Source organism: Chinchilla lanigera, unplaced genomic scaffold, assembly GCF_000276665.1.
Source record: "Chinchilla lanigera isolate Chin_1 unplaced genomic scaffold, ChiLan1.0 scaffold00041, whole genome shotgun sequence".
Taxonomy (NCBI): Eukaryota; Metazoa; Chordata; class Mammalia; order Rodentia; family Chinchillidae; genus Chinchilla; species Chinchilla lanigera.
The window spans coordinates 4,709,333-4,724,410 of record NW_004955442.1 but is presented as its reverse complement, the minus strand read 5'-3'; the positions used below and the strand labels follow the sequence as shown (position 1 = coordinate 4,724,410).

The 15,078-nt window shown below is 35.4% G+C and overlaps 1 protein-coding gene across 1 annotated transcript in view; it reads left to right on the top strand.

Moving 5' to 3' along the window:
• Nucleotides 1-15,078, top strand: part of Mkl2 (MKL/myocardin-like 2) — a gene marked incomplete in the record, with an annotated part of 190,947 nt that overhangs the window by 9,236 nt on the left and 166,633 nt on the right. The window contains 1 exon segment of the mRNA XM_013517824.1: nucleotides 9,252-9,413. Within this exon segment, the coding sequence (XP_013373278.1) occupies nucleotides 9,321-9,413 (93 nt within the window).

The window sequence follows — 15,078 nt, the reverse complement described above, 5'->3', positions numbered from 1 at the left end:
AGGGTCTTGCTATGCAGTTCAGGCTGGCCTTGAGCTCACTTTGTAGCCCAGGCTGGTCTCGAACTTGCAACGATCCTCCTGCCTCAGCCTGCCGAATGCTGGGATTACAGGTGTGCGCCACCACGCCCGTCCTAATGTATTGTCTTATGTTGTGGCTTGCCTTTCCATGCATGCTTTTCTTTCCTCTCCAGATTAACATTGTTGACTGAATACCCTGTGGCAGGAGCCATGTGGTTCAACTGGTGTTTTACTTACTAGTTTCCATCTAGCAGCTAATACAATAACTGGCATGTACATGACAATGCCCAAATCATTTTTAAAGGATTGAATAACTGATGTGTATTGTCATTGTAAAGTTAAAATTAAGCCATAAAAGCAAAGTGCCTTAAATTTTAACTTGGAGGCGAAAACTAGCATGTGATTTTTATATGCACCTAGATCTAGACATACATAATTATGGTGACACTTGGTACCATAATATTTTGTGAAATTTTGTTTGGAACTTTGATTTGGACTATATCTCATTTACTGTGTTTTTACAGTCACCATGTTTTAAATTTACTTTTTATGTTTTTTTGTTGTTGTTAAGAGCAAAATGAATGTCCAGAACAAAGTAGGATGTAAATCACTTGTAAGGATCATGTTTATGTTTTGTGGTATAGACATGGGCAGTTTTTACATACTCCTCTCAATACTTTAAATCATAACAGAGAGATTGAGCTATATTTTAGTTGTGCAGCATAGGTTAGCATTATTAAAAATAGAAAGGTAGGCATGGTGTCACATACCTGTAATGCCAGATACTCAGGCAGCTGAAGCAGGAAATTGCAAATTTGGGACCACCATGGCAATTTAGCAAGGTCCTGTTTCAAAATAAAAAAGGGCCAGGGATGTAGCTCAGTAGCAGAGTATTGGCCTAGCATGCATGAAGCCCAGGGTTCAGTCTACAGTACTACAATGAATGAATGAATAAGATTGCTAAACATTGAGTACAGTGGATAAATCTTCGTTCCTTTTTGTGAAGCTTTTCTGACTCCTAAACTAATTTTTCACAGCCAAAGTAAATAGAGAGATAAACAATCAGATAGATTTGAGCGGTGTTTCAGTCTCTTGTTTCATATAGGTTATTTCCATTGGAATATGGGATTCTAAAGAATGCATGTAGTATATGTGTCTTTTGTTTTTGTTTTGTTTTGTGCGGCTGGAATTGAATCCAGGAACTCACACTTAACAGGCAAGTATCTACCACTGGGCTACATACCAACACTTTCTTAATAAACAGTCCAAAGTTAAACAGAGGCCAACTTAAAATAACTGATTCTTCACTAGAAGGGCCTAAATTAATGAAGTTTCCGTAAACTTTTCCTCTGATATCTTATAATGGCTAATGATCTAATATTGTATTCTTTTTTTTCTAAAACACTAACATTCTGGGTCGATGATTATGAGCCTTTTAGTGACTGAGTAGCCAAACTGCAACCCCAAACCCACTTATTTATTGCATAGTGCCAGCACTGCAATTAAGCCTGAATAGTGAGGTTTTAGTTTAGAAAAAAATAACTCATACATTAACATCTTATACAAACAGCTTTTAATTGAAAGGTAAAAGTTAGCTTTTGGCATGTTTTTGCACAGTTAATGTGATCTTTGCTGTTGTATGCGTGCTGATAATTTGTCAAATCTTGACTGTGGTGACTTGGCTTGCATGCCAACAAAGGGCTCTGGGGGCCTGCTGTAGCATGTGTGCCATAGGTTTGCCATCACTGCTGTAGATTCTAAGTATAGAAATGTGCTTATACAGTACCCTCCATTTTACTGATAAATCAATTTCTATAATTATGTGCTTTAAAACCGCGATTCTAAAAATACTACAAAATGAGGAATTATTACTAGTAGTTAAAACAGAAGTCTTACTTAAAATTAAGGCTTTGGGGGCTGGGGATTTAGCTCAGTGGCACAGTGCTTGCCTGGCAAGTGCAAGGTCATGAGTTCGATTCCTGGTACTGGAAAAAAAAACAAAAAAAAATTAAGGCTTTATCATTTATATCTCCTACTAACTGTATTTTTAAAACTTGTATGCTAGATTTAAACAGATTTCAAGTCTTTGTTACAAATTTAATGTCTTGGATTTTGTACATTTATAACACTCTTCCTATTTTAGGCATAAAGCTTAAAATTCAGTGCCAGAGTAAGTGGTCATTTGATTGGAAAATGGGCAGAGAAAAGTTCCATCTTCATCTACAGAATTTGTAGCTGCAGACTACTTAGATTAAACTTCTTTACAGTTCGAGTAAGAGTTTGGAACTGCATTAAGTGGAAAGAAACTTTAGTGCTGGAATACAATAGTATAGATACTAGTTGTCAAGCAAAACCAACACTCAGGGCTTTACTTCTGTAGAATCTGTAACTGATTTGGACTCTGTAGGGATATTATTAACTCAAACTCCTAAGCATAGAGTTTTAGAAAGGGGGAGGGAAGAACAACAGTAGCTCTGGGCCACAAGTTCCATGAGGAACTTGATGCCAGTGAAATTCCTTAGGAATATCTATCTCTAAGTTCTGAATGCCTCCCCCACCTGGAAATTTTCTTACATTTGTCTGGAAGCTTTGTCTAGTGTGGCATGAAGGAAATTTGTCTGGAAGTAGGCAAGGAGAGTCTGACTATGACTGTAGAGTGTAGATACTATCTTTCAGTAAGCATTTAACACAGGAATATGGCTGAAAGCTATCATTTTCCCCCATCGTAGCTACATAATTGAAATTTCACACAAAATTTCCATTCTTCAATTAGTTCAGAGAGGACATGTAGATCAAGGTGAAGGTTAAGTGTTTGTATATATTAACCCTGATAAGTTTTGTTTTAAATATATTTCAGTCTATTCTAATGTAACAAAGTTTTTCAGTCAGAATATTCTAGCAGCCGTCACTCAAACATTAATTACTGTCAATGGGAAAGGATATCCACCCACACCTTTTCTGGAGTGCTTGAAACCATCCCACTTCCTTTTTTCTTTTACCTTAAGAACTGATTACTGACACTTGGGAATTATAATCAGATTGCATGAATCTTTATGGAAAGGTTACCAATTATTGCACTACAAAATATGCATTTTCCCCTAATAGTGAGTGTTTCTCTCGTTGTGTCTCTCTGGGTTCAGTGCTTTTAAATACCTCCTAGAAGAATGAATGCTTTGTATTATGCCCTGATTTAATACATTGAAAGAAACTTTGTTGATGGGTTTCTTACCTCCAAATCTGGGGAAAGGCTGAAGAGGTGAGATTATTTAATGTAAAGTCTTCATAGGATCTTTTGCCTGTTTAGATGCCTGAGGTAGAAGGATGGCTGATGTCAAATGCCTATACTCTAATATAAGCTCCAAGACCAGTATTTACTGTAAAGAGCTTTGAGGAGTGAAGATTTTTATGGGGTGATATACATTAAGCATCGTACTTTGCTCTTCACGTACATTACCTTATTTTGTTCTCACAACAGCTAATAGGAATTGTCCTGGAGCATGTAGCTAGCAGGTTAAAAAAACAAAACTGTGACCTGATCTCTGGCTTGAAGGCCATGCTCTCATGTACAGAGAATGGTGTTGGTAGAACGTTAGAAAGTTGTTAAGAGTTTTTCCATTGTAGATAATTGAAATATTGAACATAATGAATGTTAAAGCTATTTTATCACCATCACCATCATTCTCACCATCTTCTTTATTTCTGCTATTCTTCAACATTAACTGATAAAGCCTAGGAACTTGCCAGGCTATCTGGCGCACTGTGTTCAATACAGCATAGGCTTGTTTAATTTAGTGGCACTCAGATGAAAGGTTCATGACTGCCAAGTACAAACAGACCTTCTGCAGGATGTTAATTTGGGTATAGGAGAGAATGCTTGTTTTTCTTTGCTCTGTGCTAATAAAGAAGCTGGCAGATTTTCTCATGAGTAAAAAGGACTTTGACTTGTTTAAATCTGTATAATCAAAGGGAAATAAACAGTCCTGATAAATATTTTCTTTTGTGCAGTCTTTAATTACTCTATTCTGTACCTGCCAGCTAACTGCAAATTGCATACTCTTTTGTTCTTTGCCTTGTCTTTTTTAAACTTTGGATTTGGTTTTATGGTTGTTCCCTATAGGAATTTATTGGTAGGAAAATAAATCATTTCCTCATTTGAACCAGTTCTGTGTTTTTATGGCAGATTATTCTGTCACCAGCAGAGGAGTTCAGCCAGGTCTCCCTACACAGGTGTTACTGTATTACTTTGTGCAGCCATTTAAAAAAATAATAGCTTGTTGATATATGTCAGTTACCATGAAGTTCACCCCTTAAAAGTGTAAAAGTCATTGGTTTTAGTATATTCACAGAGTTGTACACCAATTTACTAATTCCAGAACACTAATTCTAAAACACTTTTATTACCCCAAAAAGAAATCATTTCCCCTTAGCAATCATTCTCCATTCTTTACTCTTGTTCCTGGCAGCTACTAATCTACCTCCTGTCTTTGTGGCCTTACCTGTTCTGTATATGCCATACAAATGCAGTCATTCAGTTTGTGACCTTTTGTGGCTGGCTTCTTTCACATTGCATGTTTTTGAGATTCATCTATGTTTTAGCAGATACCAGAACTTCATTCTTTTTTATTGCTAAATAGAATTATAGAGATATACCACATTTTATGTCTGTCAGCTGATGGACATTTGGATGTTTTTCACTTTTTTGGCTATTATAAATCATGTTTTGGATTTGTGTACGTTTGTTTTCTATTTTTGTATGTGTGTGGGTTGGTGTTCTGGTGCTAGGGATTGATTGAACCCAGAACCTTGTGAATGCTAGGCAAGTACTCTGCACACTCAGTTATACTTGTGACCCTTGTGTACAAATTTTTGAGTGGGCACATGTTTTCATTTCCTTTGGGTATATACCTAGAAGTGGAATTTATGGTTCACTCTCTTTAATTATTTTGAGAAAGGGCCAGACTGTCTTCTCAAGTGGTTTTACATTCTCATCAGCAGTGTTTGAGGATTTCATATTTTCATGTTCTTGCCAAAACTTTTGTTAGTTTTTCCCTCATATAGCCATTCTATATTTAAAATAATTCTAATGGGTGTAAAGTGATATTTCATTGTGATTTTGATGTGCATTTCCCTGAGGACTAATGATATTGAACATCTTCATCTGCGTGTGTACTGTAGATCTTCTTTACATAATCACCTATTCAAACTCTGTCCATTTAGAAACATGAACTTTTTATTGTTTAGTTGTAATAGTTCCTTATATGTTCTGGATATGCATATCCTTATCATATATCATAAAGTTTTCTTTAAAAATAAAAGGAAGAAAACATTAACAGACAGACAACCTTTTACAAAATAGCAAAAGAACAGTACAGACAATACAGAGTTACAAAGTGGTAGAAAATTAACAATGCTTGTTGTATTACATATTGATATCTTCAAAGTGGTTTCTCATGAAAACAGATAAGAGACATGCAATATTGATCAGTCAAGGACTCACTGACAGTTTCTTTCAGCAAAGAAATAGAAGACAGTAGAACAACTATGTTAACTATCCTGTATATACATACATACAAAATTTCTCCTTCTTTCCCTTCTCTTTTCCCACATCCCAGCTGCCCTTTACCCTTGAGTGTTTTCCTATCATTTCACAATGTCTATCATACCTCCTAGTTTAAATTAACTCTTTCAGGTTTTACACTAGTGAAACATTGCGGTGCTTGCACGTGCAGGTCTGATTTATTTCACTTATGAGTACGGTCTCTAGTTGTGATCATTTACCTACAAAGGCCTCGAGTTTATCTTTCTTTATAGCTGAGTAATATTCCATTCTATAAAAGTACCACAATTTTCTTATCCAGTTCTCAGTGGATGGACATTTGTGTTGCTTCCAAAATTCATAAAGTTTTCTTTATCCTGTGGATTGTGTTTTCACTTTCTTGATGATAATCTCTTAAGCATATAGTTTTTAATTTTGATCAAGCCAAATTTACCAATTTTTTTGTTGCTTGTACAGTTTTGTTTCAAATGTCTTATAAGTTAAAAAATGTCATTTTATTTCTCAATATCTCCCATTCAAAAAATTTGTGTAGAATTAAATGGCCTGTTAATTATACAGTAAGTTAGAGATACCCACTAAATATTTGTATTTTCAAATATTTACATCTAACAAATGGCAAATAAATATATGAGAAAATGTTCAACATCATTAGTCATTCGAGAAATGCAAATTAAAACAACACTAAGATTCCACCTTACCCCAGTAAGAATGGCTAGCATTAAGAAATCAACCAATAACAAATGCTGGCGAGGCTGTGGAGAAATAGGAACCCTTCTCCACTGCTGGTGGGAATGCAGACTGGTGAAACCACTGTGGAAATCAGTTTGGAGATTCCTCCGAAAACTAGGTTTAGAGGTCCCATTCAGCCCAGCTATCCCCCTGCTGGGTATTTTCCCAGAAGATCTAAAAACATCATATCACAGTGATATATGTGCACCTATGTTCATAGCAGCACAATTTGTAATTGCTAAAATGTGGAAGCAACCCAAATGTCCATCCACCGAGAATTGGATAAGAAAATTGTGGTACTTTTATATAATGGAATATTACTCAGCTATAAAGAAAGATAAACTCAAGGCCTTTATATTTAAATGGTCACAACTAGAGACCATACTCATAAGTGAAATAAATCAAACATACATGTGCAAGCACCGCATTGTGTCACTAGTGTAAAACTTGAAAGAGTTAATTTAAACTCGGAGGTATGATAGACACTGTGAAATGATAGGAAACCACTGAAGAGTAAAGGGCTTCTGGGATGTGGGAAAAGAGAAGGGAAAGAAGGAGAAATTTTGTATGTATGTATATACAGGATAGTTAACATAGTTGTTCTTCTGTCTTCTATTTCTATGCTGAAAGAAACTGTCAATGAGTCCTTGACTGATCAATATTGCATGTCTCTTATCTGTTTTCACGAGAAGCCACTTTGAAGATATCAATATGTAATACAACCACCATTGTTAATTCCCTACCACTTTGTTTGTAACTCTGTATTGTCTGTATTGTGCTTGTGATATGTTGTAAAATGTTGTATGTCTGTTAATGTTTCCCTCCTTTTATCTTTAAAATAAAAAAAAAAAACAAATATTTACATCTAATTCAATGTGCAGAGACCAAGTGTCCTGTCTTAACATCCACTGCACTTTTGTAAGAAGTCATGAAAATGTCTTTCAGTGTTTTGCTTAGCTCAGAACACATATATCATTCCATGAACATTTATAAATACCTGTCTAGTATGTATTGAACACTTGGCTGGGCTTGAGGATCCAGGGGTGTGTGGAACATGGTCTTATCATTTTTCATGTCTATTAATACATGTTTGCTGTACATAATGATTACATTCATCATGGGGAGTTGCTGTGTATATATAACACACCTTAATTCCTTTTAATTCCCTTGCCCCACCCCTTCCTTCATCCTCGGTCCATCTCTAGATCCCCATGTCATTTGCAAAAGAGTTCACTTGCCAGGCCAGAAGCTTCAGTGGAGGGTAGTAGAGGTGCACAGATATGAGAAGGGGCTTTCTCCTCTGTCTAGGTGAGAATGTCTCCTAGGAGACTTGAAGCTGGTTCTCATTCTACAAAGATGGGTGGGTAAACAGAGCTTTAAGTTCCAGTCTGTGAATCTTTCTTCTGGTTACTCACTGCTGTGTGTCATGTACACTGGCATCAGATAGATGTCCTGGTTTTAAGTTTTCAGCAAAGAGAACACCCTGCCTCCTAATCAGTTCAGTGTCATAGATGTATGTTTCTGAGCCCAAGCCCAAGTAGTTTCATGTAGTCATACCATAAAAAGTGAGGCAAGGAGTCACAGGTATTTGGCTGGAGAGGAAGATTGACTATAGAGAGTTGGATGTATCACGTTAAGAAATTTAAATTTTGTCCTCAGTTAACAGGAGCCATTGAAGAGTCCATTGGGAGCAGATGTGATATGGTCAGTCTGTGTTACAGACACTTCCTGTGAAGACTAGAGATAGGAGATTATTGGACTGTGACTCTGGTCCAGATAAGAACTGTTGAGTACCTATACTAGGGCACTAGTGGTAGAGATGGAGAAGACAGAGGCTGAAAATCTTTAGAAGGTACACTAGTCAGCACACCCCCTTTCAAGTTAACAGATATCACATACAGACTGTTCAAATTAAAAGGAGGGTTAGTTGGAAGATTCCTGCAGAAAATTGCAAAAGGACAGAAGTACTGAAGAAACTGGGATGAATTTAGGCACTTTGAGAATTAGAACTGGCACTCATGACCACGGGGTGGGGCCTTATCATCACTCTCCAACAAGAGACAGAAAAGAGCTTCTCCCACCTATAGTTTTTAAAGTCCTAGAAACATTCCTGACTTTTTTTTTTTTTTTTTTTTACCACCATCACCAAGAGTTCTGAGAAGTGTGGAAGGGATGTCCACAGATGTCCTGAGAGCCATCTGTGCATGTCCACTCTGGGAATTTGAGCCACACTAGGTGACAGTTAAGGTCTAAAGAGGAAGTTAGAGGTCAAGAATGCTTTGCAAGTGTGTGCCTTTGGTAGCTTATGATGGTACCATCTCTATCCAAGAATGAGATTTGGAGTAAGCAGGCCAGAATGTAGGAAGTAGAGGTCAGTTTTAAACCACTGTTAGTCTGAGACATAATAGCATGCTACATATTTTTATATTTTATCTTCACTATTAGAATTCTTTCATAGACAGGGACTATTATCTTTTCTTTGACTCTCCAGAGCCTAGGATACTATATTTAGCACATAGTAGGTGCTGGGTCTGAGTATATGAATGATACATGCTGGTGACTATGGTTCATCTGGCTTTCAGATGAGGATACAAAATATAGATTTAGGAATTATCAGTGGAGACCTAGATGGTTGACAGTCCTTGAAAATTACCGTTATTGCTGAGGGGCATTTATAAAAGTTCACATATTATATAGGTATAATTTTCATGTCCAAGTAATGAAATTGCCTTTCTTTTTTTTTATTATTTTTTTTTTACTTTTTGCCCTACCTACTATTTAATACCAGTAATTATCTGGTATTAATCCTGCCATTGGATTTTTCTTTTTATTTTTTGAGACAAGTTAGAATTAAACTTATGATACAAAAGGAAATAAAGGTGATAAAGACAGAGAAACTCCTTTTAAGAATAACTGACTCAGAATGAAACCTTGGATATGATTTCAGATCACTCCTGTAAACTATCAAGAGAGATGTTTATAAAATACTTGGAACAATACAGATTGTACTAAGAAAATGTGCTTTGATCAACTCTGGAGATATAAAGCAGGGAACTTAATAAATCAAATCCTATTTGTGAATGGAAAAGACTGGAAGTTCATCTTAAAAGTAAGAATTTAGTTTACATCAAGATTTTATATTCAATAATTTTATATTTTGAATAGCACATGTTAACCTAGTTCCATCTTTTATATAAAAATAAAATGAGTTGCAGATTTTGAATCTTGGCATCTTGAAATCTGACTCTTGATTTCTGTCTCTTAATAACTATTGGAATACTAGTCTAGAAATGGAATTTAACTTTGGTTTTTACCCTTTAATTATGAGGTGAGTATGATTCCAAGTCTCTGCCCTCCATATTCAGGAAAACCAAAATATTGGTAGCTTGGATATGCCAAAGTTTTTATTTAAATTTTAGAAAAATATAATTACCTTTATATATAAAATAGTAATATTATGTTCCCACTTGGGAGTAATGGTTGGTTTGTCTTTTTAAATTTTAAGGCATAAGTACAGTTGTACTGCGCTTGAAGGCTAAACACTTTCGTCCTATCACCTTGCCAGATGACACAGTATTATTTAAATTATATATTTGGTCATCTCTCGGTGTCTTTGAGGCATTGTTTTCAGATTTCCTGTGGATACCAAGATCTACAGATGCTCAAGTCACTTGTATAAAATGATATAACATTTGCATACAACTTATATACATTCTCCCATATACTTTAAGTAATCTCTAGCTTATATTAATACCTCCTGTATGTAAACACTATGGTAATAGTTTGTTGGTTTTCTTTTTTGGTTTTTTTTTTTTGTTTTTTTTTGTTTTTTTTCCAGTACCGGGAACCGAACTCACGACCTTGTGCTTGCCAGGCAGGCGCTGTGCCGCTGAGCTAAATCCCCAGCCCTATGGTAATAGTTTGTGTACTGTATCATTTAGGGAATAATGAACAAAAATGCCTGTACATATACAGAATAAAAGCAGATTTAAGCTGTGTATGCATTAAATTCTGGGAGGCGCATGCCTGTAATCCCAGCACTCTGGGAGCCTGAGGCAGGGGGATTGCAAATTCAAGTTCAGCCAGGGCAATTTAGCAACTTAGGGAGAACCTATTCCAAAATTTAAAAAAAAAAAGAGGACTTGCGGTATAGCTAGTACCAAAGGCCTGGGGTTCAATCCTGAGTACCATAAAAAGAAAAAAAAATCTGACTATAGTTGGTTGGATCCATGGATGCACCACCAGTGGATATGGAGGGCTGATTGTATTTTTTAATACTGTTGTTTACTGCCTAGAATCCTTTTATTGCCCTTGCCAGTAGAATTGTAAGGCATTTTTATTTATTTGTCTAACTTTTACCGATGAACTTTCATTACATTTGGCTTCAAATACAGGTCTTTTAAAAACTAGCAAGTTAATAGAACATTTCAAGAACTCAAGTTATAACAGCTCAGGTTTTAAAATTGCTGTATTGCTGTAATGGATATATTTCTATGATAATTTAAAAATAACTTAAATCACTTTCATTTGAATTGTAGATTAATACTTATTCTCTTACAATTTGAACAAATATCAAATAGACTAAGACATTATGTACCCTGAATTTTAACAAAGCTACTAAAGGCTGGGAAAGAGAGTACATTTTTAATTTTAATGTTGAGATCAAAGTACTGAGTTTAAATCCTGTGCATTGGTTAGCTAAGAAATTAAATGGGAAATTTCTAGGTCAAGATTGCAGATCCTCACAAATTATATCACTTTTAAAACCAATTACAGCACTAAAATGAAAGATCATTGGTTTCTGGAGGCACCTTTATCTGCTTGTAGGAAAAGTAATTAAAACATATCTAATATAGTATAGTTTATTCTATTTTTTGAAATGGTTTTATTCAAAAAGTAGTCAGCTTTGCTTTCACCAATAAATTCACCAAAAGTAATGCCATTTAGATAGAAAAATTCCCAGCCTAAATGTCAGAATGGGAGTAAGTAGCTCTTACATAGATGGTGCTAAACATAGGACCTTGATGAAAGGGGGCCTGAATTTCTCCTACAGTTGGCCTCTGGGCTTGTCAGGGTCACTCTAATGTACCACTTGAAACAATATCATTTTCACATATTACTACACAGTATTTCTTTTCAGTTAATTTTTTTATTTTTCAGTGATTGATACATATAATTTCAAAGAAGCATTAGATAATTGGTGAGTGCTGGAGGGAGGATGGTTGATAAATCCAAATGTTTTGTCTGTGGATTTAGTCTAATTGAAAGAATTTGAGTATGAAAGTATAGAATAACTGAAATGTACTTCTGTTTATAAGTATAGAATTTAAGCTCAGACTGATAAGTGTCTCTGAGTGAGTCATGTATACACATACACATAAATTATATATAACCAACCACTTTTCAGTGTTGTCGTTAATGAGATACACAGTCTTTTATAGAGGAAGGGAGGGATAAATTACTGGTTTATATATTTTGTTTGTTACAGCTTTACACTAATTACTTGCTTATGTGATAAACATGTTACCATTTAAAATCAGAATTGTTTTAAATATTTAAAGACATGTTAAACATAGGAGTATCACTTCTGTTAAGATTACTTCATAGGTCTAAAATAGTCAAGTTATACATGTATATAAATTACATATAAAGTACATATAAAACGTACAATATACATAGTTACATATAAAATATATATAAATTACATTAAAAAGCCTTTCTAATGTGCTTCACTTGTAGTTTCTGTAAGTAACTGGCAGATTTTATTTTTGCAATCAACTGAATAGTCTTTCTTATTGGATAAGAAAAAAAACCAAGCTAGTTCTTGCTCTTATGTTAGGGAATTCTGAATTTAGATTTTATTTTATGTCTCAAAGACAGCAGAATAGTGTATGGAAACTCTAAAAGGGTGTCAGTTGTGTAGCTTACATAAGCTTTGCAGATGTATTTGTGAAACGTGAAATATAAACCAGGTAAAATAGGGATTTTACTGGAAGACTGGGCTGGCACTCTACTGGGGCTCCAAGAACACCCTTCAGAGACTGCTGTTCCAGCCTGGAGGGTAGCTTAGTGGTAGAACATTTCCTTAGTATTTGCAAGGCCCTGGGGTTTAATCCCCAGCACTGTAGTGAACCAACCACTTTTCAGTGCTGTCGTTAATGAGTTACAGAATCTTTTATAGAGGAAGGGAGGGATAAACTACTGGTTTATATATTGTTTGTTACAGCTTTACACTAATTACTTGCTTATGTGATAAACATGTTACCATTTAAAATCAGAATTGTTTTAAATATTTAAAGACATGTTAAACCTGGAAGTAGCACTCCTGTTAAGATTACTTCATAGGTCTAAAATAGTCAAGGCATTTTTACTAAAGAAATCCTGCCTGACTTTGTAGAATTAGGGTAACAAAGACTACCTAAAAGCCAGTGCGTGGAAAGTAAATGGTTTTATGCACCCAGCCCTGCCACTATATCACTTTTCTTTTATGCTAAGACAGACAGATTAAAATGAATTAGAGAAACAGAACTAAATTGAAAATAATTAAGTACCAGGAGCTCAAGATAAGTCTACATTCTTAGGCAGGTGTGGTTTCTGTTGGGAGGTGCCTTGGGTGACCCCTCCCTAAAAGACTCAAGATACCCTCTGTGCTGTTAGTAATGGGAAATAGCTCTGTGACCCTGGGCAAGTTACTTAAAGTCGGTAACATACTACCTACGTGTAAAACACTCCATTACGGCACTGTTGTAAGGGTGAGCAGAGCTGTGCATGTGAAGTTTAGTACAATGCCAAGCACGTGATCAATTGCCAGTGGATGTTAGGCGATGGGATGGTGTTTTCCTGCCAAGTGAAATGCAGTGGTGGGGAAGTGGTTGACAGTGGAGGTGTCATGAAGAGCCACAGACTGGTACTGACCTTAAGTGGAGCTCAAACTGCAGCAGGCAGGATTTCACCATCTTAAGTCAGTAGTGGAGGAGAGATTGTAAAGTTTCATAATTTTAACTCTTAGCTGTTGAATGTCACTGCAAGATAAACTTTTCCCCTCATTATATCTAAAACAGAACCATTTCATTTTTAAAAATCTGAAAAAACAAAAAAATTACTGAAGACTGTGGTTTGATTTTTCATCTTTGCTTTAGTAGATACTGCTTCTCCATGAAAATGTGAATATTTATAAACTGTGCTCATAGAACCTGTGGTCTGGAATGCCATGGTTACTGAGCACTTAGAGCATTAGCAGTATTTAATGTGGCTATGAATTGGGTCTGATGTGTTCAGCACTTGTGATAGGATTATTATGTCAGTCAAAAGTCACTAAAAGCTTATTGTTTAGTAAAATTATTCCTTTGAGAACAGAAAATATGACAGTTCAGAGGCAGATTGAAAAATTTAGAGGAGGAGAAACTATTTTTAAGGGATTGTCATCTACAGTTATCTCCAACAAGGAATTTTTATTGATTTTTATGTCCATCACATGTGCTTATTAGATTCTTTTAGAGAAGATGCCTAAAAAGAAGTATCACTGCAAAAGAGAAAAGATAGTAGAAGGTTTTCAAATGGGTACATTTGATAAGCTGCCAAGTATAAAATGGGATAAAAAATACAGTGAATGTTTAAATTTTTAAAAAATTTACTACAGTAAAAGACACATTGTCATTCTAACTTTGAATTAGCAGAACCACTGTTCTAGTTTGTCTACAGCCTGTTCCCCGTGCTATTCTTCGTGTTAAATACCATGATTAAAACCTTACTGATTATTCCAAGAGAAAACTCAGAGCAGCTAGGTAATTTGGTACTGACCATTCTCTGTGAAGTCTGGCACTTACAACAGACATAGAGTACATGTGCAGTAATTATTTATTTAAATTAATGAATTGCTTTAGAGCAGCCTACAGGAGTAATATTTTCAAAATTAAGTATGAGCATTAGTACTGGTAGTTTAGTTCAACATTCAGGCTTATTTGAAACTGGAAAGCAGACTACTATGCACTCCTGGGAGACCAGTTTGTTCACTTTTCCATCCAACTGTAATTTATTTTAACAGTGTGTTTATATAGTATAAAGGTCAAAGGAAAAGGTGTATTCAAAGCAGTTATATCAGTTACTTTGCTAGAGTGAGTCTCAGGATGCTGCCTAAATAGAGATAATTTAAATGGATATTATAAAGTTCAGGTTGCTCTTTTTAAACATGGCTTTATTGATATATAATTGACATTAACTACACATTTAAAGTGTCCAGTTTAATTAGTTCTGATGCATGTCCATCCATGAAGCCATCACCACATTAAGAGTAATGAATGTATCCATCACTCCCCAAATTTCTTTGTACTGCTTTGTAATTCTACCCTTATGCCTCTGTGCCTCTATCTTCAAGCAACCACTGATCTGCTTTCTGTCACCATAAATTAGTTTTCTTGTTCTAGGGTTTTATAAGTGGAATTGTACCCTAGGTACTCTTTTTGTTTGGCTTCTTTCATTCAGCATAAATACTTCGAGATTTACTTGTGTTGTTGGGTGCATCAATAGTTCATTCCTTCTTAGTGCTGAAATTATTCCATGGTATGGATATACAGTGCTACACTTTATATGACTGTTCACTGTTGATGGCCATTTGAGTAGTCCCAGGTTTGGGCTCTTATTAATTACACCAGTTTGAATTCTTGCATTCAAGTTGTTGGTCATAAGTTCTATTTTTTTAGGTAGCTTCCTAAGAGTTAGATGGCAGGAGTATGTGTAAAATTTTTTTTAAACTGCCTGTGTTTTCTAAGTTGTTT